We start from the raw sequence: 27631 nt of genomic DNA on the forward strand, positions 1-27631 counted from the left end.
GAACAGTACTGTCAGATTCCATCCAGTATTAGAGCTGTCAATGTGGTTAAGGGATCAGTAAATATCCTGGAAAACTTTCCTCTTGTGGTCAGGAGTACACATGAACACTCGGGCTGCTCAATTGGGGAGTAGCCACAGCTTGTGATTTTGCCTGTGGTATGTTGTTCATTTGCATGGTGATGATGACCAATGAGCAGACACAGGCACAGGATAAATCCTTCAAGTGAGCAACAGATTTTATAGCATGACGCAACCATTATTATGGAAGTCTGAGGTCAACAGACGGAGAGGCAGAGGCATAGAATCCAAGGCAGGAATGCCCCACAGTTTACAGATGCAGCTGTTGAAGTTATGTTGGAAGCAACTCATAAGAGGCAAGAGGTCTTGTTCCTGGAGAGTGGCACGTGATGACTAATAAACTAGGCTTGACTGAAAGTGACGGAAACTGACAGTAATTGCAGTGTTGTCCAGAGGTCCAGGGTGCAGTACTGAACCCTATGGTCAGGTGCAAGTCTACACAGGAACAAGACCTCTTGCCTCTTATGAGTTGCTTCCAACATAACTTCAACAGCTGCATCTGTAAACTGTGGGGCATTCCTGCCTTGGATTCTATGCCTCTGCCTCTCCGTCTGTTGACCTCAGACTTCCATAATAATGGTTGCGTCATGCTATAAAATCTGTTGCTCACTTGAAGGATTTATCCTGTGCCTATGTCTGCTCATTGGTCATCATCACCATGCAAATGAACAACATACCACAGGCAAAATCACAAGCTGTGGCTACTCCCCAATCCCCAGTTCCCAGGGATCATGACAGAGAAAGAATTTGAGCTCCTGACCCTACGTAGAATATCCTGCCTGCAGAGCCAAACAGCCTGCCTCCATTCAGACATGAAGAATGATATATTAAGTGAGGGGCTAGAAGATTACGAGGATTCCTTGTCCCATACGCCAGGATGTTCCACTGTATTCAGGCTCTTGGCCCAGGGCTTGTTCACGTCTGTCTGCTTTTCTTGTTTATTTCCCTTTTTACTTTTGCTCTGTTTTCTTCTTCTTGTTTTTCTCTTTACAACCCTCTTACAGCATTACTCACCATCAAACCAGCGGACAAGGGGGGTACAGTGGTAATTTGGCACACTGACCTCTACAATGCTGAAGCCAGGTGCCAACTCGAAGAAATACTGGCCTCATTCCTGATGAAGGGCTTTTGCCTGAAATGTTGATTTTCCTGCTCGTCGGATACTGCCTGACCTGCTGCCTGACCTGACGTGAATAACTTGTAAACAAACCTAACATCTTCAATCTGATCCATACATAGCACTACACTAATCTTCACTCTAATCTCCGGCATCTGCAGTACCCACTTTCGCCTCTTACATCATTATTGGCAGGGTGAGAGTGGGACCAGCCTGCAAAACATGTGCGACAGAGTTGGCTCTTCCCAACAATTGATGGTGGCATCGGCAGCAGGAGAGGCAATGGGTCTTCCTGTGGGGAATTGGTTAGGACCGGGCCACGCACTGCCCCAGATCCATGGCCAGTTCCAGCTCTGGCGCTGAGTTTGCAGAGGCTGTAGCACCAGGGGTGGAGGAGCCTGGAGCAAGGACCCCAGCAACTGATGATCGATGGTAGCATCTGGAGGAGCGTCAGAGGCATGGCAGGAGGCATGAGATTAGGCCCATGGCTCCAGCTCAGACACAGCGTTGCAGGAATGATGGCAAGTGTGGAGGTGGGCCCGTAACCGAGACCCTCAAGCCCATTATACGGCTACCAAGCAGCAAACGCAAGAATAGCAGAGGATAACAAGAAGAAGAGGGAAAGATGAACTCTGCAGTAAAATCTTGCATTTTATTAAATGTTTCAAGACGGCGCCAGAGCATGGCGACACTTTGCATTTTGCACATGAAAGAAACATTTCATTGTATTTTTATATCCATGTGACAATAAATCTATATCTAATCTCATATAGATGAGTAGGGGACAAAATAAAGGAGAAGTTTGAAACAAAAATAACATTTTCAGTGATTAACAGAGAACATAAAGTACCTTTCATATCAATGGGAAGATTGATCATGTTTGTTTTCATCTCAGAATATAGAATACAGCTATGAATTAATACTATGAATTGTTGGTGACCTCCACTAAAACTTCATCTTGATTTTGAAAAAGGTAGATAACAATTTTCAAGTCTTGAGAAGAAAGAAGAAATTTGTAAAGTTACAATCTAATAATTTTCAATGCAACATCTCTTCAATAACGATTGTAAGACCTCTCTACTTCATTAAAGACAGAAGACCTCAAGGTACAATGAGGCCTAATGGCTCCATTGATAGCATTCCTGCTACTGAACAGGATTGCTCTGATTCCCAAGTCTCATTCCACAATATGTTGCAGTAGAAGGAGTGTCCACATGGCTCTGTAGAAGCTATTAATGAGTCTGGAGAATTCTTCCAGCATTCTGCAAATGGAGTGTACAGAAATACAAAACAAAGGTGAGCATTTGCTTAAGTTTTTGACATTTCATTCAATATAGACTCTTGACTGGTGCCTACAGTTTAGGCTGTAGCAGTTTTCAGGACTGTAGAAAAAGCAGATCTATGTTTCAATTACATCTAGAGACACAGTATTTTATTTTAGCGTAACCAGCTCAGCAGAAAACCAATAGGTTTTCACTTTGCTCAAATGTTCCTTTCCAGTATGGTGGAATACATGCAGGAAGAATGCTTGTCTTTAAGCAAAGATGAAAGTGAAATAAAGGATTAAATACACAGCTAGAGAAATGGTTCTTGTTACTAGTTCCATTTCTGGAACTGGTGTACAGAAAGGATGAGCTTCATTTGAACAAACCTAGAACAATGCCCTTATTAGGAAAGTTACTAGTGCCAGGGATTCACGTATCAGTGGAATCAAACTGGGGTGTAGGGACTCTGGAATATGAAACCCTGTATCCTGAATCTGCAATCTCTAGTAATTTTTATTCATTCACAGACTCCTCGTAGCCAAAATATGTATATTGCTAGTTAAGTTCAGTTTCTGGTCAATGGTAACTGCAAAGATATTGATTATTTTAGAATTCAGTGGTGGTAATGCCATTGGATATCATGGGAAGATGGTGGGATTTGTTCTTGTTGGAGATGGTCATTTCCGGGCACTTATGTGGTGTGAACATTAGCTGTCACTTATTAACCCAAGCCTGAATATTGTCCAAGTCTTGCTTGATTTTAACGTGGATTACTTCAGAATCTGAGGAGTTACAAATGGTGCTGAACATTGTGCAATCATCAGAGAACGTCCCCACTTCTGACTTAATGATGGAGGGAAGGTCATTGATGAAGCAGCTGAAGATGGTTAGGGCAGGACACTATATGCTCCAGAGGTTTGCGCAGGCTAATTAGAAAATATCTATTCTAAGGAACTCCTGCAGTGATGTTCTATGGCTACATGATTGATCTCCAATACCCATAACCATTTTCCTTTGTGCTAATTGTAACTTCAGCCTGTGACAAGTTCTCTCTCTAATTCTCACTGACTCCAGTTTTGCTCGGCCTGTAAGGCACACTTGGTCAACAGCTGTCTTGAGGTCAAAGGCATTCACTATTCACTTCCCGTCTTGAGTTCAGCTCTTTTTCCCTTGCTTGGATCAAGGCTGTATGAAGGTCACGAGCTGAATGGCCCTAATGTAACTCAACTGAATATCAGTGAACAGGTTTTTGTTGAGTAAGTGCTGCTAGCACTGTCAATGACACCTTCAAACACTTTGCTGATGATTAAGAATAAAATAATGGGATGGTAATTGTCAACTGGAATTGTCCTGCTTTTTGTGCATTGAACATACCTGGGCAATTTTTCACATAGTTGGGTAGGTGATAGCATTGTAACAATATTGCAACAGCTTACTTATGAAGGGTGAAGCTTGCTATCGTGTTAAAGTCTTAAGTAGCATTGCCAGAATGATGTCAGGACTCATAGACTTTGATGCATCCAGTGCTTTAAGTTGTTTACTGAAATCACATATTTGACTCAAATTAGCTGAATGCTGGCGTCTGTGATCCTCATTATTCATTTGGTACTTCTGGTTGAGGATTGTTGCAAATGCTTCAGACTTGCCTTTTTTTCACTGGAGTGCTGAGAAACCTCATCATTGAGGATTGGGATATTCAGGGAGTTGTTTAATTAATCACTGCCATTCTCAACTGAACGTAGCAGGACTGCAGAGCTTGGATTTAATCTATTGGTTGCAAATCACTTTGTTCTGTCAATCACTTTCTGCTAAGATGTGGAAGTGCTGGTGTTGGACTGGGGTCGACAAAGTTAAAATTCACACAGCACCAGGTTATAATCCAACAGGTTTATTTGGAAGTACTAGCTTTCAAAGCGCTATTCCTTCATCAGGTGAGGGATCATAAGATTCAGAATTTATAGCAAAAGTTTACAGTGTCATGCAACTGAAAACGATATATTGAACAAACCTAGATTGCTGTTAAATCTTTAGAATGGGTTGCAGGTTTTGATTAATTAATGTAAATCCCAGAACTTCTTTTAAGTAACATTCTTGACACAGTCAATACAGGCAGTCAATCCATATAACATTTTATAAGTTCCTACTTTGGAAATAGAACCAATCTGATTCAAGATTGGGATACAGACAGACTCTAACCTTACACCTTTAATGCATTGTTTGAGCTGAGATGTCATTTTTTAAAATAAGTCACAACCTGGTATTGTGTGATTTTTAACTCTTTGCTAATGCTGTGTTGCAGCTTTATCAGATTGACACCTCATTTGTTTTTACTAATGCCTGATGCTGCTCCAGGCATGTCCTCCTGCCCTTTTCATTGAGCCAGGGTTGATCTCTTGGCTTTTTGGTAATAGTAGAATATGGGATATGCCGACCTATGCATTGGAATATAAGACTTCCAATTGCCCATAGCCGCCAACAGCCTCGCTTCACTTGGAGGTCGCCACTGATGATGTTACCTAGCCAGGTAATGAAACGTCTGGATATCAAACCTACAGCTCAGCGAGCAAACCTACACGCTGCCCATAGATCCTCAGGGATGCCAAGTCTTGAGTTACTGGATCTGTTTGAAGTCTATCTTATTTAGCATGGTGATGGGGTCACAACACGATGTAAGGTATTCTCAGTGAAGGCAGCTCTTTCATAAGGTCCCTCACTTTTATCAATATAGATATGGGTAGATGCATCTGCACCAGGCAGATTTTTGAGAATGAGGTCAAGTATATTTTTCCCCCCTTTTAGTTCCCTCACCACCTGCTGCATACCCAGTCTAGCAGCGATGTCCTTTAGGACCCGACCAGCTTGATCAGTAGTGCTGCTGGTGAGTCACTCTGAATTGAAATTCCTGACTCAGAATACATTCTGTATCCTTGCTCTCGACAGTGCATCCTCCAAGCAGTGTTCACATGGAGGAGTACTGAATCATCAGCCATGTAGGGTAGGCGAGATGGTAATGATTAGGTTTCCATGCTTGTATTTGATCTAATGCTGTGAGATGGGGTCCAGTGTCAATATTAAGGACTCTCAAGGCAACTCCCTCCTGTCTGTGTACCATTGTCCAATCACCTCTGGAGGGGTTCTGTCTTGTTGATGGTATAGTGTTGTCTGGGACAATACCTGCAAGGAATAATTCCATGAGTATGATTTTTATCAGGCTGTTGTTTGACTGGTTTGAGGGATAGCTCTTTCAAGTTTAGAACAAGCTCCCACGTGTTTATGGGGAGGACTTTGCAGGATCAACAGGGCTGCGTGTCAATGTTAGTTTAAGTGCCTTGGTTAATATCAGGTGACCTACTCAACGTTGGTCTGGCCCCTGGTTTAAAAAGGAGAATTCTGAATGCATATCAGATTTACCTGCATGCACTGAGAATCATTTCATAGACAGACAACAGAGATCACAGTAGAATCCATTGCCATTTTTCAGAGAAATTGTCAACAAATATTTAATGCAATGTAGCTGTCCCTACCCCTAATGTGGCACCTTGGAAATCTGCTCCCATTCCTTTGAAAGAGATACCTTATCAGTCAGTGCATCCAAAGTGAATGCTTTGACCACAAGCTTGATCCTATCACTTTTTCTGTTGTTTTCAGAAACAGCAGCCAGAGAACAAGAAATTATCCAGTGTAGAAATAGGCCCTCTGGGAGTTGGAGCTCTGCATTACTCAGAATATTCAGTACTCTGTCTTGTTAGTAATATTACTTTAAAGAATTTCACCCGGTAGGTGGAGTTAACCTCTTCAAAATGCAACATAAGAGCAAATAGAAATACTACCAATGAAATGTAATTTGATGCCTACATTTAGATTTGTGATTGCTTAAGCACCAGTTTAAGATACATTTATGCTTCTATGTTTATATATTTATGGTTTTTTTTCTATCAGGAAAGTGATTAAACATATTTCTTGAACCCTAAGGATAATAATTCTCATCAGTAAAGTTCGTCTATGCATGATAACTTAATGTCTTCATACAACATTACACAGAAATTTAACTCATAGATTCATAGTCATAGAATCATACGGCATGGAAACAGACCCCTTTGGTCCAATCAGTCTGCACCAACCATGTTTGAGGAGAAAGTGAGGTCTGCAGATGCTGGAGATCAGAGCTGAAAATGTGTTGCTGGAAAAGCGCAGCAGGTCAGGCAGCATCCAGGGAACAGGAGAATCGAAGAAGGGCTTATGCCCGAAACGTCGATTCTCCTGTTCCCTGGATGCTGCCTGACCTGCTGCGCTTTTCCAGCAACACATTTTCAGCTGCACCAACCATGTTCCCAAACTAAACTAGTCCCACCTGCCTGTTCTTGGCCCATATCCCTCCAAATTTTCCTATTCGTAAACTTATCCAAATATATTTTAAATGTAACTGTACCTGCATCCATCAGTTTTTCTGGCAGTTCATTCCACATGAACCACTCCCTGTATAAAAAAGTTACCCCTCGGGGGTAACTCCTTTTTAAATCTTTCTCCTTTCACCTTAAAAATATGCCCCCAGTTTTGGAATCCCCCCACCTTTGTCATTCATTTTATCTATGACCCTCATGATTTTATAAACCTCAATAGGGTCACCCCTCAAACTCTGAAAGCTTCAGTGAAAATGTTCCAGTTTTTCCAATCTATTTTTATATCTCAAACAATTTTTTATATTCCTGGCAACGTCCTGGTATATCTTTTTTGAACTTGATCTGGTTTAAGTAGGTTGAAATAGGTGCATGAAAATGGCACATGCAGCAATGCAGTGGAAGTACATTAAATCTGCCAGTTGGAATTTCTCTTCATTAAAGTCTTAGTTATCTAAGGACCTTAGAATAAAAATGGGGAGTAGTCCATATTGCACAACTTTGAATTTATAAACACATTGAAAATTTCTGTCGGTGAACATATGTTGAACACATGGCCGGGGTTTCCCATTCTTAACGTAGGAAGGTGAGTGAGATGCTCATCAAGTGTTCATGTTCATGTTCATGTTCACATTCCCATCACACTCAAGCCTTCTCTGTCCCTTGCAGGAGAAGGTGATGCACAGCAAGGAGGGGCCCAGACTGGAAGGGAGCTTCCTGATGTTTGTATCCTCACTGGTTTGGAGGAAGATGTGATCCAGCTGGCAATGAAGAACAAGGTCAGTTCTGGTCAGCGGAGAGATTGGAGTGGCAGAAACCAGTGAGGAACATTGTTGTCTGCTATGCTCAGAAGTGCAGCCAGTCTCAGTGCAAAGGTTACTGCTTCTTCACCAACTGTTTCTCTTTCTTCTCTTGATGAGGTATAAATGGTCAACAGTGAAACAGAAGAGAGCACAGAGGACAAAGCATGTGACACCCCAGAGGGTGAACCAGCCATGTATTCACCTCCACTCTCCAAGAACACAGATGCAGTCACCTCAGGGGGTACATTAGCTATCTTAAACTTGAGGACTCAGTCTGGTGAGCACATCATTAGTAGATGTCTGCAGCCAATGCTGGAAGAAACATTTGAAGTCTGTGATACTTAGAAGACAACAGAGACCAGATGTTGTTGAACCCCATGCAGAAGATATGCCACTGGACCTGATCATAATTGACATGTCCAACGTGCAGACACAGGCAGGGGAACATCAGGCAGGGATGCCACAGCTCCTACCAGACTGGACTGAAAGATGGAGACATCTGTCCATCTTCCTTCTTCTGTGATGGTTCCAACATGTGAGCATTTGGCTACCTTCATGGGAAGGGTGGCCTTGGAGATCCAGGTGTCGCAAGATGCTCAGTAGTTGAAAACATCAAGTGCAAGTAATAAGCCAAAGGGTTACTTCTAGTTGGAGGGAGCGAAAGGCAAGGGTCTGTGGAGCATAGAGATGACACCTGTAGACATGGATGCAAAGGTGATGGGAGAAGAGTTCTGTTTTGTTCCAATACATCATTGTTGACAGAGCCTTCAGCCATTTTGACCCATTTCTCACACTTCTCCTTTCACTCCTCATCGTCCTACACAGAACAATGAAAGGATTCTTCTTGTCATCTCTTTCCACTCCTCAGGCTTCTTTGTTCAAGGATCATCTCCACCATTTCTGCTACCTCCACTTCCATGCCACAACCAAGCATATCTTTCCCTCCCTCCCCTGTCAGCAGTTCACAGGGACCTTTCCCTTTACAATAGCCTGGTTCACTCTTTCCTCATTCCTAACCCCTCTTGATCTACTTCCACCCCAGTGCCTTGCCATGCAATTGCAAAACATATAACACTTGCCCATTCACCTCCTCCCTTTTCACTGTTCAAGGCCTCAAATAAACATTCCAAGTGAAACAGCAATTTACTTGGATTCCTTTTCACAACAACTTCGAAACATGAACACTGGCCTCCATTTTGATTACACCCTTCCCCTTCTGTGTTCTGTTTGCATGGGTTTTCTATCACAGAACCGACAATTTTCTGGTGTTCACACCAAATTAACCATCATTTTACAGCTCCCTTCAGTTCCAAAGTAGAATCATATTGAATGTGAAACGTTAACTTTACTTCTCTGCCACCAGACGCTGTTGGAATGGTTGAGATAATACAGCACTTTGTTCCTATGGTGTAGAAATTGAGGGCTGCAATCACCTGTAAGGCACCTAGAGTGGGATTTTCTCCTAGTCTTTGTAGTCATTGGTGTTTGCACAGCAGCTGGAACAAGTAGAAGACATTGACCCAGCATATTGAGACTTCATTGACACTGATATGACATTAATCTGTTGCAGGCAGATAGCAATTTTGATCCCTGTTGACTTGACTTCAATTGGCCCTCTTGTGCAAGCTGTTGTACCTTGGAGGCTGATCCACAACTTGTTCCCGCTTCTCAAGTTGCTAATATTGCTGCTGTTGCTGTTGCTGCGGTGGATGCCTGCACTTTCTTCTGAGAAGTATGGGTGACCAGAAAAATGGAAAGGATAGTTAATGTCATCTTGATCCTTTTGGGAGAATTGTGAAGACAGCAGATAGCAATATTTCTCTGCTGCCTTCTCCCAGCCATCATGTATTCCAGTGGAAACTGCATTCTATACAGCTTCAAGGGGCAACAATGACATTTGCATGTTGGTAGGCTATACTACCTTGGGTACTGAAAGAATGGTGAGAGTGGGTTTGCTCATTGGAATTCAAGTCCCAATATTACTCCTGCCCCAACATCCTACTGTTTCTGTGACCCTCCATCATCCCCTCCTTGAGATGCCAGTAATCACCGTCACCATTGAGACGCCTGAGCTTTCCCCCAGAGCCCCTCACAGTTGAGGTCTCACTGCCTCTGCTGAGCCTTGACCCTGCCTCAATCGGATGAAAGTGAGGACTGCAGATGCTGGAGATTAGAGTTGAGAGTGTGGTGCTGGAAAAGCACAGCAGGTTAGGCAGCTCCTCGGATGCTGCCTGACCTGCTGTACTTTTCCAGCACCTCCCTCAGTTGGAGCCTTCTGGCATTCCTTGAAGCCCACAACAAAACTTTATGGTCCCTGCCCTGACCATATCACTGAGCAGAACTGCAACCACTCCCCCATTATTGTGGTCATTCCCTCCACTTTGTCAAACCTCCCATCTTGATCCCCAGACATGAATTGGCCTCAGCTTCAATGTCATCCTGAGCAGATGCTTCAGCACACCTAACTGACGGCAGGCTAACATCTTTGAAACACACTGGCCCCAGAGTGAGATACCAGACTCACAGTACTGCTGAACACAGACACTTATCCTGGAAGCTTGTCATGGTTGCCAGCAATCCTCAGTCAAAACTTTCCAAACATAGTTTGGGACTGCCATAGTGTTAAGGGTTTAGATGGAGAGGAATTTGTTAAGTGTGTACAAGAAAATTTTCTGATTCAGTATGTGGATGTGACAACTAGAGAAAGTGAAAATCTTGACCGACTCTTGGGAAATAAGGCAGGGCAGGTGACTGAGGTGTCAGTGGGGGAGCACTTTGGGGCCAGCGACCATAATTCTATTAGTTTTGAAATAGTGATGGAAAAGGTTAGACCAGATCTAAAATTTGAAGTTCTAAATTGAAGGAAAGCCAATTTTGATGGTAGCAGGCAAGAACTTTCAAAAGCTGAGAGGGGGCAGATGTTCACAGATAAAGGGACAGCTAGAAAATGGAAAACCTTCAAAAATGAGATAACAAGAGTCCAGAGACAGTATATTCCTGTTAATGTGAAAGGAAAAGCTGGTAGGTGTAGGGAATGCTGGATGACTAGAGAAATTGAGGTTTTGGTTAAGAAAAAGAAGGAACCATATATCAAGTACTGACAGGAGAGCTCGAGTGGATACTTAGAAGTGTATAAAGGCAGTAGGAGTATACTTAAGAGGGAAATCAGGAGGGCAAAAAGGGGACATGAGATAGCTTTGGCAAATAGGGTTCAGGAGAATCCAAAAGGATTTTGTAAATACATTAAGGACAAAAGGGTAACTAGGGAGAGAATAGGGCCCCTCAAAGATCAGCAAGGCGCCATATGTGTGGAACCACAAGAGATGGGGGAGATAATAAACGAGTTTACTCTAGAGAAGGACATGGAAGATATAGAATGTGGGGAAATAGATGGTAACATCTTGAAATCTGTCAATATTACAGAGGAGGGAGTCCTAGATGTATTGAAATGCATAAAAGTGGATAAATTCTCATTCCTGATTAGGTGTACCCTAGAACCCTGTGGGAAGCTAGGAAAGTGATTGCTGAGATATTGTATCATTGATAGTCACAGGTGAGGTGCCAGAAATCTGGAAGTTGGTGAACGTGGTGCCACTATTTAAAAAAGGTGGTAAGGATAAGCCAGGGAACTATAGACCAGTAAGCCTAACTTTGGTGGTGGACATGTTGTTGGAGGGAATCCTGAGGGACAGGATTTACATGTATTTGGAAAGGCAAGGACTGCTTAATGATAATCAGCATGGGTTTGTGCGTGGGAAATCATATTTCACAAACTTGATTGAGATTTTTAAAGAAGTAACAAAGAGGATTGATGAGGGCAGAGCGGTACACGTGGTCCATATGGACTCCAGTAAGAGATTTGACAAGGGTCCTCATGGTAGACTGGTTAGCAAGGTTGGATCTCATGGAATACAGGTAGATTTAGCCATTTTGATACAGAACTGGCTCGAAGTTAGAAGACAGATGGTGGCAGTGGAGGGTTGTTTTTCTGACTGGAGGCCTGTGACCAGTGGAGTGCCACAAAGATCAGTGCTGTGTCCACTGCTTTTGGTCATTTATATAAATTATTTGGATGTGAACATAGGAGATATAGTTAGTAAATTTGCAGATGACACCAAAATTGGAGGTGTAGTGGACAGCGAAGAAGGTTACCTCAGAGTTCAATGTAATCTTGATCAGCTGGCCAATGGGCTGAAGAGTGGCAGATAGAATATAACTTTGATAGATGTGAGGTGCTGCATTTGGGAAAGGCAAATCAGAGCAGGACTTACACATTTAATGGGAAGGTCCTTGGAAGTGTTGCTGAACAAAGAGACCTTGGACTGCAGGTTCATAGTTCCTTGAAAATGAAGTAACAAATAGATAGGATAGTGAAGAAGGCATTTGGTATGCTTACTTTATTGGTCAGAGCACTGAGTATAGGAGTTGGGAGATTATTTTGCGACTGTACAGGACATTGGTTAAGCCACTTTTGGAGTATTGTGTGCAATTCTGGTCTCCCTCCTATTGAAGGATGTTGTGAAACTTGAAAGGGTTCAGAAAATATTTACAAGGATGTTGCCAGGATTGGAGGATTTGAGCTATAGGGAGAGGCTGAATAGGCTGGGACTGTTTTCCCTTGAGCGTCAGAGGCTGAGGGGTGACCTTAGAGGTTTATAAAATCATGAGGGGCATGGATCGGATAAGTGGATAAAGTCTTTTCCCTGGATGGGGGAAGTCCAGAGGTAGAGGACATTAGTTTAGGGTGAAAGGGAAAAGATTTAAAAGGGACCTAAGGGGCAACCTTTTCACACAGAGGGTGGTGCATGTAAGGAATGAGCTGCCAGAGGAAGTGGTGGAGGCTGGTACAATTACAACATTTATAAGATATCTGGATGTGTATATGAGTAGTAAGGGTTTAGAAGGATACAGGGCAAATACTGGCAAATGGGACTAGATTAGATTAGGATATCTGGTTGGTATGGACGAGTTGAACTGAAGGGTTTGTTTCCATTGCTGTATATCACCATGATTCTATGACTGTATAAGTGAAGGAAATGTTCTTTGCTCAGGAGGTTCCACTAGTAGGTAAGGGCAGCCTCCAATACCTGTCCAGGAGCTTGGAAACAGTTAACTAGGTAATCATTGCACAAGTGTTAAGATGTTGTCCAGATAAGAAGTGAGGAATTGAATGTTAGGCAACTCACTAGCAGTCGTAACTTGTTTTATTCTGACTCTTGTTCTCCTAGGATGAGGGTCAGGTATTCAGGGAAATGGAAGTAATCGGCGCAGCTGTAATTTTTGTTGCAGGTTGAGGGTGTCCCAAGTGAGTAAGTTGGCAGCACAGAGGTCATACAGGATTAGCAGTTTCAGAGATTAGGGTCATTTAGAGTGAGTGAGAGAAAAAGTTAAAGTGGTAGAGCATGGCCTTTCATGGGAGGTGCATGCTGTAGCCGTGATAGAGTATGTCTGAGGCATAAGGAAGAAAAGATTGTAACACATACACTGGTAGAGTGGAGAAGGACATAAGCCTTCTTCCAACATGCTGGCCATTCCCCAGACAGCTGAGTTTGCACTGACTCATGTGACAACCTTGGTGCAGGCTGGCATGGTCTGGCATCAAGGCCTTCTTTTCTGGTCCTGGAGTTAGGGTGGGCCGCAGTGGGAAGAAGAGGATATCCTACCTGGACGCTAACCTATCTGGCCAGCCCTCCAGGTTCCTAACCCAAGTGGGGCACCAAATTTCCCTTGTCTGCCATATAATGGGCAAACTCCATGAACCGTGCATTGTAGCTCTAGACTGATGGTGCTTGTCTGGCTGCAGGTGGCATCAGGAATGCCAGTGAATTCCAGGATATTCCAGTTGTGGCACATTGTTCCAAGAATGGCACGTGATAAGATGGGCTAAAATCAAACATTAGGACTGCCATAGCAGCAGCGACCAAGGAGCAAGAAGGCCGAGATGGCAGGTTAGGTAGTGTTCAGGCTCCTGTCCCATCCACTACCTTTCAGCTGACTGGCCACATCCTTCTCTTTGTTTTATTGTTTCTTATCATTTGGTATTATTTCTTAATTTCACTTTTTGTATCAAATTCAACCTTCCTTCCTGTTGTGACTGAGCTGTGGCAGTTTCAGTTGACATCACTCAGTACTCGGCAGTTTTGGTGGGCCCGTCCTTGGTAGTTTCAGCATGCCAACTGGTCCTTGGCAGCTTTGACAGGCAGCCAATTCTTGGCAGTTTTGAGAGGCCACCGGTTCTCAGCAGTTGTACAGGACCTAGTCCTCGGAAGTTGGAGAAGGGCTCGGTCTTCAGCAATGGCCAGTTTGTGAAACCAAGAGGCCGTGGAATGAACAAAAATTTATATTTGTCTTAACTTGGTCTCATTTTTTAAATGTGTAATTTATGTAATTAAATAGCTCTGTTTTTGTGGTGACTTATACACATTTTACTGTATTTTCACAAATTTAAGTAACAATAAATTTCTATCTATCCATTTATCAGGGTATGTAGTTCATGAGACAAATTTGCTAAGATAACAGCAAGAAATCTTGCTCAATGAGAACCATCCAAAACAAAATAACAAAACTTGCACTTAGTCAGAAAGGTGAAAGATTCAGCCCATTTGTGTCTGTTTATTAGAGAGAGAACAAAAAGAAAACAGAAACAGGTATGAATGCAAAGAATACGTAGTCTTACATGAATGGCTTGTGACTTATGAGAGGATGCATTTAAAGATTTACACCTTAAACATACTGCAGGTATTCTGCAAATATTAACACAAGATTTATTTTATAGTTCCAGAGTGACCAGTCATCAACTGAAGGAGAATAATGGCTGACAGTAAAATCCATGACCAATCTGGTAGGCGTTTTTAATGTTTATTAAGTCATGTATATAATTTTAATGGAATAAACAGTTTGCAGTGAAATAAATTACTGCTGGAAGAAGTAAATCTGTTAAATATCACAATATGTTTTTAAAAATCACACTATTTAGTTATTTGTAAACTATTATTATTGCCATCATTACCAAAATATATTCTAATTATCATATTTTGCCTATCAAGCTATATTTATATATTCATTAAATGATGATGGATTAATACTAACAGAGGGATTTCAATATTAAGCAAATTGCCAGTGGCGTTGGAGAAATGGTACTGTGCTTTCAATAAAAATGAAGTTGTTACAACAAAAATATTACATGGAGAATCCTTCAGCTTCTTGGTATTTCTAAAACAAACTGAAAATCAGAACGGAACTGGCTGGAGGTTTTACCTTTATGCTTTCTTTTAATTGGCAAACTGTCCATGAGAAAAGGTTTCTTGAGTACATTTATGCAACAATGTTGGTTATAGTATTAACTATTTTTTCCTACATTTACAGTTTTAATCTTTTTGAAGATTGTCAGGCAAACAGAAAACAGAGAATAGGCTTAAATAGGTCTCTTTCAGGTTGGCAAAATGTAATGAAAGTTGTACTACAGGGATTGGTGTGGGATCCTCAACTGTTTACAACTGATATGCATATGACCTAGAGTTGGTTGGCTCAGTTGACTGGATGGTTGATTTGTTATAAAGTGTGATGCTAACAGTGTGGGTTCAATTCCTGCACCAGCTGAGGGGACCATGAAGGACTCTCTTTCTCAAACTCTCCTATTGCTTGAGGTGTGGTGACCCTCAGGTTAAATGACCACCCATCATTTCTCTCTAATGGGAAAGTAGCCCTATGGTCTGGTCAGAATATGATAACTTTACCTTTATGTGGAATGGAGGGGTTATTTTAGGAGGAAAAGTTGGACAGGCAGGATTTGTATACAGTGAAATTAAGAGAAACAATGAGTTGACTGAAACATGGAGAATTTTAAGGGCTCTTGAGGTGATAGATGTGAAGAAGAAGTTTCCTCTTTTAGGAAAATTTTGAACGAGGGGTCGCTGTTTAAAAATCAGAGGTCATTCACTTAGAACAGTTATGAGATGAAAAGTTCTCTTAGACAGCTGTGTGTCATTGGAACTCTCTTCCTGAAGAGGTGGTGGAAACAGAGCCATTGAATATTTTAAAATCAGAGATCAATAACATCCTGTTAAACAACAAGGTGAAAGGTTATCAAAGGTAGAGTAAGATTATGGATTTGAGGTTTCAATCAGATTATTGAATAGTAGAGCAGACTCAAGGGGCTGAATGGCACGTTCATAGATGAGCCATTCAAATAATATGGCTCAAAAGCAGTTCAAAAGTTGGGAATGCTACAGCAAGTAATTCAGTTCCTGACTCTGCAAAACCTGTCAACTATCTGACATAGAGTGGTGTGATACTTGATAATCTGAAGCTATCATGCTGTGATACTTATATTAACTCCTGTAACATAAGGCTGAGACATGGGTCATGTGGTACTGAACAATTCAATGAACGATTATTACAGCTCATTGTATTTACTATGTACATTATGAACATAGAGACTTGCATGTCTAGGCTCAAGCTAAGCAGTTCAGATGTACCAAAGTACAGTTTTCTCAGTTGGTTATGATGCAAGAGGATGGAGCTTAAGATGGAGACCGACCTTTCAACCACTAGGTCTCAGGCCATGATATAGTGAGGACATCATGAACAGGTCCCTTAAAAGTGCATCGCACTTCTACAAGGCATAAGTCGAAGTGTGATGGAATACTCTTCACTTGCCTAGATGAATACAAACATTCAAGAAGCTGAACCCTTCCAGCAACAAGTAGCTGAATTGATACACACCCAATCCGCAGCCTCTAACATTCACTCCTTTCACCACTGATGCCCAATGGCAGCAATGCATACCATTTACAAGATGCATTGCAGTAACTCAGCAATGTTTGTCGACTGTACTTTCTAAACTTGTGACATCTACCCCATTGAAGACCGACCTTTCAACCACTAGGTCTCAGGCCATGATATAGTACATGGTAAAGGACAGCAGATACGTGGGCACACCACAACCTGAAAATTCCCCTCCAAGCCACTCACCTTTTGACTTGGAAATATATTGCCATTCCTTCAGTGTTGCTGGGTCAAAATTCCTGGAACTCCCTAACATTACAGTGGGCTAACTACAGCACATGGACTGCAACAGTCAAAAAGGTCGCTCACTACCACCTTCTTTTGGCCGATTGACAATAAATGCCAGTGCCACTCGCATCTCACATTTTAAAAAAGTCAATCAATTTAGATGGGCAGAAGCATCTGTTCATCAACTATTTAACTTATTCTCAAATGCCCAGTCCAATACAATCCAATGAAATCGAGAAGCACTAGAAATTATGATTGTAACAATAAATAGTTCTAAATTTTTCATCAACTGTCAAACATTATGGAGATTTCTTCCAATTTACCATTTGCAACAAATTGTAAATGGTGTTCACAAGGATTTTGCATATGATTCTGCTGCAAATAGTGGTCAGAGCAAATTATTCTCCTTCATTAAATTCTAAGCCTGAACTGACACAAAATTAATAGGAATGGATGACCTCTAATAATAAAGACACGGGGCTTAATATACTTATGCAGTTCAGTGGACTACAACTGTAGTTTTGTCAAAAGTCCACAGGAACTTTTGCAAACTCCATTGGAGTCCTTCTGAAAGATATCAGGGATTGTGACTGTGGTGCAAACAGTATTTCAGGGCCATCGCCTGTGAGACAATGAACCAAATAAACTCAAACTTTACATGGTAAAATCAAGGACTGCAGATTCTGGAAACCAGAGTCTAGATTAGAGTAGTGCTGGAAAAGCACAGGAGGTCAGGCAGCATCCGAGGAGCAGGAAAATCGACGTTTCGGTCAAAAACCCTTCCAATATCCACGAACTTTAACTCCCTGCAGTGCAACCTGCGACCCACACAAACGGCAGTGGTGGGATCCGAACCCACGCCTCCTTCGAGGCTGGAGCCTAAATCCATCGCCATAGACCGCTTGAAACGTCGATTTTCCTGCTCCTCAGATGCTGCCTGACCTGCTATGCTTTTCCAGCACCACTCACAGCTTACATGGTTGATTCATGATTTGTGCTGTCTTAGCTGACACCAAATGTAAGAGTTGATAATGAGGTGATTATACTTCTTTTCAGGGAAGGAAGACATTCTTCCCGAAAGGCAAGCAACATTAAAATTAGGGAATGGGACATACTCTCTGACCAATCTTGAATACTGTACTTCCACATGTAGGATGAGTATGACCAGCATATTCATTTCCAAGTATTATTTTTATTTTTTAAAATAATTTCCCCCCCTCTGCATTATTCTTTGAATTCTGCTGAAATCTGTGGGAGGATAAGATTGTGTCCTCAATGATTAACTAATTTCATGACCTTCTTAAATAGTTCTTGGAGGAGTTTCCAGATGACATCTACTGTACAGGTGGATACCAGTACAGGTGTTAGTACAGTACATCTACTGTACAGGTGGATACCAGTACCTCGAATAAAGGTGAAACTGGAGGGTTTTTAAAAATACAAACTTGATGTTCCACAGCTATTTATAAAATATTAATTTATGGAATTGGACTTAAATGCTTTATCATTTATTTTCTGAGTTTTTAGTGGCTAGTTGGTCACTAAATTTTACAGGATTTTACAAGGCACTGCAGTATCCATCCCCCCTGAAATATAAAGTCAGGGAAACCCACTCACAATCCTAATGGCTGCACTACAGCAATTTATCACTGAGAGTAGTCTTAATTGTTTTAAGTTGAGACTTTTTCCTGTTTCTCAGGAGGATGACCTGGCTCAGAAAGAGCTGTCTATCAGTTGTATGATTGGTGATTCTGCAGTCCCAGCAGCTCCAGTGTTTGGACTACAGGTAGTCCAACTATACTAGAAGCCCAAGTTAGTCTGGGAACTAACATTGTGAGTGAGGAAAGGTGAGGTACTGAGTTCAAGAATCCAATGACTGGGTGGTGATTAGTTTCTTCTACAGGTATCTCCAGTAACCCCAAGGGGAGGCAAACGTTGTTTCCCCCACCTTGTCAAATAGTATATCACACAACTAAACCTGCTGGACCTGTGGCATTAGCTTCTACCCAAATCAGTGGAATGAGCCCTTTAAGTGGGCAGTGATTTGCCAAGCATAGGTAGGATACCCAATGCCATCCTGCTTCTTATGAAATTTCACACAGGTTGGTTGGGTGAATAGGTTTCAGGAAGCCATCTGCTGGAATTTATGTGCCCTGCCACCTTTAAACCCGCCAGCAAAGGAGCATAAAAAGTGTAAAGCCAAGCCATTAGAGAATAAGGGAATATGAGAATAGGGCAGGGAAGTGGAGTCATGATAGCAGATCGGTTCTGGTCTTATTAAATGACAAAGCCAGCTTAAAGGGCTATTACTCAGCTTCCTCTCTTTTGTCCTATGTTTTTGTATTCTGATATCATTATACATTGTCGGCTCAAACTGCAAAGGTCGTTTTCAAATTGATATCTTTTAAAATATTTTGCAGTTTACTCAGAAGTTTCTATGATTGATATTTTCTATTAAATAATGGGAAGCATGTTCAATCTTCAGTGATCTGCTGACTGTGCATTTATATTGGGTCAGTGCCTAGATTGTTCCAGAAAGACGGTTTTGTGTCTGACCGCAAGCCTGTAAAAATGATTATGAGAGCATTTTTTGAGAGAATGCACATTGTTCGCTGGTCATTTGGTGAGGCTTATGCTTTAGTCAGTAGGATTTAGAACAGAGCTACAGAATTTCATGAGTACAAGGATTTTTCAGTATCCAAAATGAAACACTCATCTCTATGATTACTAAATAATCCAGCCATGTCTCATCAATTTAAAACTTTGCAGATTCAGAAAAAATCTATATTTAGCAATTTGAAGAGCTTGCATATAATAACTTAGGTATTCTCAGCTGTGCCTTTGTACAATGTCTTTATCCACTTTGTTTATACGGAGATTCAGTAACATAATTGATATTTAACAGTTTGTGAACTAAGCTGATCTATTAATGCTGTTTTCTTTAGTTACAAGAGTTTTGAAGATAAAACTAGAAAGTGCTAGTTTATGACTCTTCAGAACTGAAGGAGGGTTGAAATTCTGGATGTTGATGAAATGCTGGGTGATTCCAGGAGGCCAATTCTTTTTCACCATATGTACGTAGCTCATATGATGAATGCAGCACAAAATTTGAGAGGGTTTTCAATGAGATAGTAGTTTGTTCAGACAGTTAATGTAAAGAAAAGGCAGTACTAAATGGGGGGAGAGATGAAATACATTGGGAGGAAATGAATGGGAAAATAACGGGCAGGGATCAGGTCAAACATGATGACTTTTAGAAAATACTGATATATACCCAAATTAATGTCACAGCAAAATCTTTCACTGAAATGGATTTAAGCTAAGTCAGTATCTGTTTAGAATAATTAGTAAGTCATTGTCATCAATGTTTACCATTCATATTCCTATTCTATACTTTTTCTAAATCAACTGCTTTTATGTTATTCCAACCTTTGAGCTTTTTCTCTGAGTTTACAACAAATGGAATATTGCTACAGCTGCCTCAGTAAGAACAAGCTCCTGTTTGTTTGTGTACCACTGTCATTTATTATTTTCCAATATCATGTGGGAATGAAATGTGTTTTCACAAAATTGAAAGTGGAAATGCTGAATCTGATCTCAAAATACCAGTTAAAACTCCTGAAATCCAACATCATTGAAAGGAATTCAGCTGGTAGTGGCTGGACTGAAGTAGGAGCCATTAGGAAAGAGCTTTATTGAAACAGTGGAGACAGGTTACAGCAGGTTCACTCGGTTGATTGCTGGGATGAAGCAGTCCTTCTTCATGAAAAGTTACAAGATGGGGCTATACTCATTGACATTTAGAGCAATGAAAGTGAAATAACTGCACAGATGCGTATTGCTATTCTGTAGAAAATGAATTGTTCTATATCTGTTTGAAGCCCTTTGGGGCTTTAGCCAAGTAATCAATTTAAATGTTGTAGGGGTGGGTGGGAACTGGTCGGTGCTGGGAATAGCACTCATGGTAGAACATCCAATTTTACTAGCCTCTCCAACTGGCAACTTGCCCCAATTGCTCTGTAGTCCTGGCTAATATATTGCAGAATGGGGTGGGTAATATATAGGGTGCTGCTGTGCTTTTGTCTTTTCCTGTTCCATTTCTGATATTTTCCATTACTAGAAATGACCTGACAAAGGCATTTAATACATGTGCCTAAATATGGGCTGGTATTCAAAGGCCTGCCTCTAAAAATAGCATGCTGTCTTTATATGTCATCTGTTAATGCTCTGAAAAACTGGGAACATTGAACTTAGCATCTCTTAGCATCCAACACTAGAATGGCACACAGTGAGAATTAACTATTTTCTGCAGGGTTAGCACAGAGTTACCCCTCAGTGCACAAAGTCAACCCGTAAAAAAAAATGTGCTCACTGCTTTTTCCTTGCCAGCAGGCAATATCTCCATGATGCAGTGATACACATCGAACACCCCTTCAATGTTGTTCCCCCTTTCTCCATAATGTATTTTTTTAATGTAGGCCATGAATTAAATGATCATAACATTAGCAAGTTGGCTGGGATCCAGTTAGACCTTTGAGTGGGTGGATCATGGTTGAACTGAGATTTCATTAAGGCAGAAAGTCCTAGTCAAAGTGACAGCAGGCATGTCAGCTGTTTCCAATCTGATATTCAGTGAAATTTATGGTTAACTTAATTAGTTTTGATTCACTACTACTAATTAAGAAACCTGAAGTAAAATATCCTCTGCAGATGTTGAGTATTCATGTGTATTTTTGAGGTTTTAAACTCATCTTATTTATTGTCACAGAGCAATTTAAAGCTACCTTAAACTTAAAAGAAGGAAATTGTAGCAATAAACAACGGGAAACCTCACTGATCCCTGGCCTTGGCTACATGACAACTGGAGAGGAAAGATTCCGAGGACGGCGTAATGCTGTTTTTGATTCTGATTCGGATTACGTGAAGTTGGCAAAACGAGGGGGCATTCCAGGTAAGTCCACGGGCAGCTAAAAAATAGAGGTAGGTACATCTCAAATCTCACATACAAACATATGAATTAGGCGCAGGGGTAGGCCACTTGACCCCTCAAGCTTGCTCCTCCATTCAGTAAGATCACAGCTGATCTGATTACTCCATATTTCCATCTACCCTAATTACCTTTCAACTCTTTGCTTTTCAATAATCTATCTACCTCTGCTTTAAAAATACTCAAAGTCTTTGTTTCCGCTGTCTTTTGAAGAATTTCAGAGGCCCCTCACATGCTCAAATTAAGTGCACAAATCATGATTTTATTCAACAGTATCCTCTAGCTGTAGGTTCTCCCAGAAGAAACATTGTTTCCAAAGCCATCCTTTCAAGACCCCTCAGGATCTTATGTTTCAATCAAGCCACCTCTTGCACTTCTACACTCCAGTGGATACAAGCCTAGCCTTTCTAATTTTTCCTCTTACGATAACCCACCCATTCTGGATATTTGTTGAGTAAGTCTTCTGAGTTGCTTCCAATGCATTGACATCGATCCTGAAATAAGAAGACCAATACTTCAGCAGTGCCCAGCTGTATTTCTATGGCATTGGTTGATGGCCATTTAAATATCTTGAAGAGAGATGACAAAATTTAGAACATAAGTAGCATAGACAGCTTTACTGTTGCAGTGTATACACTCAGGAAATGCATTGTTCTTTTAAATGAAATGTCCTTGAACTGCAGTAGTTCTAATGGGAGGCAGTGTCAGGTGCCAGATTGTTTTTGAGTAAAAGAAGGATTTCAGTGTCTGCAAGGGTTGCTTGATGCAGAATCAAGGTGTCCTAATATTCTTATACTGAAAGGGAAAGAGAATAATCAGTAAGATTCAAAGTGAAGGCCTCTGAAGTAATGATATCCAAAATAATTAGTTCCCTGGAAGGCTCCCAAATGTATTGTTTGAAGAAAATGTCCTGAATATCCTCCATGAACCCACCTTTCAGGTTGCTTTTGTCAATTCTGTTGGTCCAATCTATGTGAAGGTTCAGAGCTACCACAGTATTGCAGTACCTTTCTTTCAAATTTGAATTATTTCTTGGTTTATACTCTGTCCTACTGTGTCACTACACACAGAGGACATATAAACCATTCCCACCAGAGACCTTTTGTTATTCCATATCTGTACCCAAACCGATATTGTATTTTCATCCTCTAAACCAGTGTTTCTCAACCTTTCCATATTCAACGCCCCCTTTTCATCCTTGAAATCATGCAACGTCCCTAAATCACCAAAGTCTGTTTTTGCACAAATAACTGCAATCACTGCAGTGCTGAAAACGGAAAACTTTTGTGAAATATGTTTTATATACAACAAAAAAAAGTTATCATTTATTACTGTTCTTACTGTCCACCTACTTTTGGCTCACTCTGTATAAAATTTAGTCTGTGATAGCAAAATAGTCAATGCGATCCTTGTGGTTCATGTTGTCTTGCTAAACCATATACATCTGGTTCAATTTTTGTCAAAAGCAATCTCAGGTCACCACGCTGAACAACATGCATGCGATTGCAGGTCTTATCTTATATTCTGGCGATGGCACTGAATCCTTTCTCAACCAAATAAGAGGTAGGAAATGGTCGTGCAAACCACTTTGCCTCTTCGCTTAATAGCAGGAAATGACATCGGGTGGCATCTTGAATCCTAAAAAGGGGCTCACCCATTTGCGAAAACCGAATTTTCATTGCAGTGTCATTTTGGAGCTCTATCATTTCATCCTGAAGGCGAATGTCCATTTCTTCTGCACATGAGATAAAGGGGCCAGTCAACCATGTAGGGATCTCCATCTTGATAAGATCAGCAAATCGTATTTTCATATAATCCTGCAGTGCATGAATGTGAGCCGAGTAGATAAGTAATTGATTATCAGTAACATCCTCCGCGATATTGTTTGAACTCGGGAACTGGTTAAACTCACGACGCATGATATTCCGATGAAAGTGATCAAGTTTTGCAATAAAAGATGTAACAGCATTCCTTGCTTTTATGAAACTCACATTATCTCCTTGTATCTGCATGATCAGCGAATTGCACTTATCGAATATATCCGCGAGATATGCACAGTTGTGTTTTACGGTTTCGGCTTTCATACAAAGGTTTTCATTATTTCTGTGTAGGAATTCAATGATAGAATCGAACAGTTCATGGAAACAATTGAGGCATTTTCCTTTCAAGAGCCATCTCACTTCGGTGTGTGGCAGCAATTGCAGAAATTCATCCTCATTCTCTTTACAGAGTTGGCGGAGAAGTTGTTCATTCAGAGAATGTCTCTTTATATAGTTTACCACATCTATCACCACTTGTAGAGAATGGTTGAGGGCTTCACTAAGTTTCTTTGCAGCCAGATGCTGCCGATGGATAATGCAGTGTACTGTGAAAACATGTGGCACTTCTCTCTTTAATAATGCAACAAATCCCTGATGTTGGCCAGTCATAGCACACACACCATCCATAGCACAAGCAACAATGTTTTTGAGGGGAACAGACTTTTTATCAAAATAATCCTTGACGCAATCGAAGATAGTCTTACCTTTGGTATCTGTCGGTAGATCCAGAGCAAAAAGTAGTTTTTCTCGTATTTCATTTTTGTCGATGAAACATACATACCCCAAAGGTAAAGCTTGATTTCTGCATATAGTACTTTCATCAATTTGTAAGGTGATTTCTTTCTTATCAAAATTTGAGGCCATTTCATCGATGCACCTTCTCACAGAATCGTTGCTAAGAGGAATACGCTTGATAGTCATTGATGGTTCCTGATGTACCATGGTTGATAACACTTCGGAAATAGCTGGATTCACCCACGGAATGAGGTTTACCACATTTTGCAATTAGCTTTGCTATGTTGTATGATGCCACAAGGCCATCCACATTTTTGGCTCCCATGTTTGAAAAAGCAGTGGAAATTGTTGGTCGCTGATTGAATTTATTCTTTAATGTTTGAAAATATGCCAAATCTTTGTCCTTTTCATCACTGTTTTTCTTTTCCAAATGTTTAATTAGATGAGAAGGCTTCATGGCCTCATTGGAAATACTTTGTTCACAGAGGAAGCATAGTGGTAACTGCTTTTTCGATGGCGATTGAATAAAGCCATATTGCAAATAGTCCATGCTATACTGCCTGCAATTTTTCTTACTCGATGAGGCCATTTTTACACTGTCTCTCAAATACCCTGATGGAATCATGATCATGATAATTTTAAGACGCTCAGATAAGTGGCAAAATTTGATTGGCTAATTAGCTGTAATGTGCATTCATTCTGCCACCTGGAAGAACAATTGAAAAGTTGCGTTTCGTCTTCCTAGAAGCGACACGAGTTAGGTGATATTAATCTCGGCAGTAGAATCAGTGCCAACTGCGAATGAGTTTAAATGGTTTGCCATTCACAGAGAAGACTATCAATAATAGCGCAGCAACTAATCAGAGCACACGCCTCCATGGGTGCAGGGAAAATAACAGACTCGTGATATGCGACTATCCATCTGCACACAGCAATGAAAAGTTGCGTTTCGTCTTCCGAGAAGCGACACGAGTTAGGTCATATTAATCTCGGCAGTAGAATCAGTGCCAACTGCGAATGAGTTCAAATGGTTTGCCATTCACAGAGAAGACTATCAATAATAGCGCAGCAACTAATCAGAGCACACGCCTCCATGGGTGCAGGGAAAATAACAGACTCGTGATATGCGACTATCCATCTGCACACAGCAATGTCCTTCAAGGACACGGCAGTCTTCCAAATGATTGGTAAGCTTTCTACAAAGTCGTTCAGTGCCCCCTTGCTGCCCCCTTTGACTTCAACGCCCACTGAAGGAGGGCAAACACCCCTCAGGGGGCACTTCCTCCCCCGTTGAGAAACACTGCTCTAAACCAAAATTACTTTAATCAACTACACTGATTTTGTCCCTTAATATCAGAACTACCAAAAGCATCTTTCCTTTCTTTCTGTCGTTCCAGAATATCAAATATATTCTTACTTCTGTCAACTTGGATGGCTTCCTGCACCAGAGTGCTTTTGACAATTTGTTCATCCTCCCTGCAGCCTCTACTCTAGTCTATTCAAGTTGCAAGATCCTTGAATCTGTTAGGTAATTGCAAGGATCCATTGCTGCCTTTGGATCCCCATGCCTACATCATAGCCACATCCGTTGTCCTTAATTGATGAAGGGTGTGATTGCTTCCTGGAACAAAGTAACTTTATCTTCCCTGATGCATCATTGTGTAAAGAAATCAGATTTCAGCTATCAGAGTCAAAGTTTCTTAAGCTGCAAGCATGAATCGCACTGGTGCTGGCTTATAAATGAATGGCTCTAAATTGGTTAACATTGGACTCTGCTTCAGCACCACCCAATATGATGATCTCATGTAGTGCTGAATGAGGAATTGAGAAGTCCAGCTTAGGCGCTGCTTGATATGTCAAGACGTGAAAAACCCAGCATAGTCCTAGTATTATGTCTTACTAATATAAATTGCATACATAACATTCATGTAATAAATTGCATTTTGTTAAGACAAGTGCCTCTTCTTGTTAAGACCCACAAGCAGTACATCCTCTGCCATTGTTAACTGAAAAGGCCTTGAGGCATTGTATAAAGAAGGATTGGCGGGGTGGGGGTCACTTGTGGCACAATGGTAGTATCCCTGAGCCAGGAGCCCTGTGTACAAGTTCCACCAGTCCAGAAGCATGTAGTAGCAACTCTGAACAGGTTGATTCAAAAATATCAGGGAAGTAGGATTGTGCATAGCTCTCGGGCGCCAGGGACAACGTGTTGGACTTCTCATTTGGGCTTTTGTGGTGCAGTGTTAATGTCCCTATCTCTGGACCAAAAAAAGCCCAGGATCAAGTTTCACCTGCCCCAGAGATGTATAATAACATTTTGGGCAAAAGTCCTTCATCAGGAATGTTTGATTATGCCCAAAACGTCAATTTTCCTGCTCCTCGGATGCTACCTGACTTGCTGTGCTTTTCCAGCACTACACTGTTGACTCTAATCTCCAGCATCTGCAGTACTGAATTTCGCCATGTATAATAATATGTCTGAACAGCTTGATTAAAAATATCAAGAAAAGAGAGTTATGCAGTACTCTTCCCCAAACTTTAGCTGGTTTCACAAACCATGTCCACCAGCATTCACATGCTCTAACTGCAACATATCACCTCCTTTATTGCTTAATTTAACTAATTAATTGACTAATACAAGTTTTTTAAAATGGGAATTGGGCCAATGACCTTAGCATTATTAGCACCATATTCTAACCATCTGATCTATTCAGACTATGGTCAGCTTTATCTTTTTCTCACAATGTTTTTATACCCAGAAGCGCTATTACACACATCTGAGCAACTTTCCCACCATCAAATCACATGATTTTTTTTACTAACCACTACCCATAATCACCCATGTAGTCAATTAACTATTTACAAGCAATGCCCATTATAAGCAATGCAAACACAAATTCAAAGTTAAAAATATGATTTAAGCTTTGTCAGTTGTTACACCAAGTTGTTTAACTATTAAGCTATAAACTTAATGCAATACCTATGTTTTTCCAGTACTGATTTGAAATGCTGCTTGCATTTAGAGGGATAAAATCAACTATCTGCAAATTAAAATCTTGAATACTCATCTCCTGAAGACTGAAAAGATGGTTAGGGAAAGCAAGATCTTCATCTTTGCACCAAAACTCCACTGTACCAATTCAGAAGTGAATACACATACCTCATTGCACTCAAGCCTCATCACATTCTGTGTAATAGCAAAACCGTACAACTCAGATGGCCTCCTTCTTCAAAGACCGCAATTTCCCCCAGACGTGATCGACGATGCTCTCCATCGCATCTCCTCCACTTCCCGCTCCTCCACCCTTGAGCCCCGCCCCTCCAATCGCCACCAGGACAGAACCCCACTGGTCCTCACCTACCACCTCACCAACCTCCATATACATCGTATCATCCGTCGTCATTTCTGCCACC

At 41.1% G+C, this 27631-nt stretch overlaps 1 protein-coding gene across 3 annotated transcripts in view; it reads left to right on the forward strand.

Annotated features, from left to right (window-relative positions):
- LOC122551615 (uncharacterized protein C7orf57 homolog) overlaps positions 1-27631 on the forward strand; it is a 76061-nt gene that overhangs the window by 6027 nt on the left and 42403 nt on the right. For 2 of the 3 annotated variants that reach the window (XM_043693801.1, XM_043693799.1), the window contains exons 2-3: positions 14436-14501; positions 21444-21626. In XM_043693801.1, coding sequence (XP_043549736.1) covers positions 14471-14501; positions 21444-21626 — 214 coding nt within the window. In that variant the 5' untranslated portion in view covers positions 14436-14470. Of the gene's footprint in view, positions 1-7526; positions 7637-14435; positions 14502-21443; positions 21627-27631 lie in introns of all 3 variants that reach the window. The other variant, XM_043693800.1, reaches the window with a different exon arrangement.

Source organism: Chiloscyllium plagiosum, chromosome 7 (assembly GCF_004010195.1).
Source record: "Chiloscyllium plagiosum isolate BGI_BamShark_2017 chromosome 7, ASM401019v2, whole genome shotgun sequence".
Taxonomy (NCBI): Eukaryota; Metazoa; Chordata; class Chondrichthyes; order Orectolobiformes; family Hemiscylliidae; genus Chiloscyllium; species Chiloscyllium plagiosum.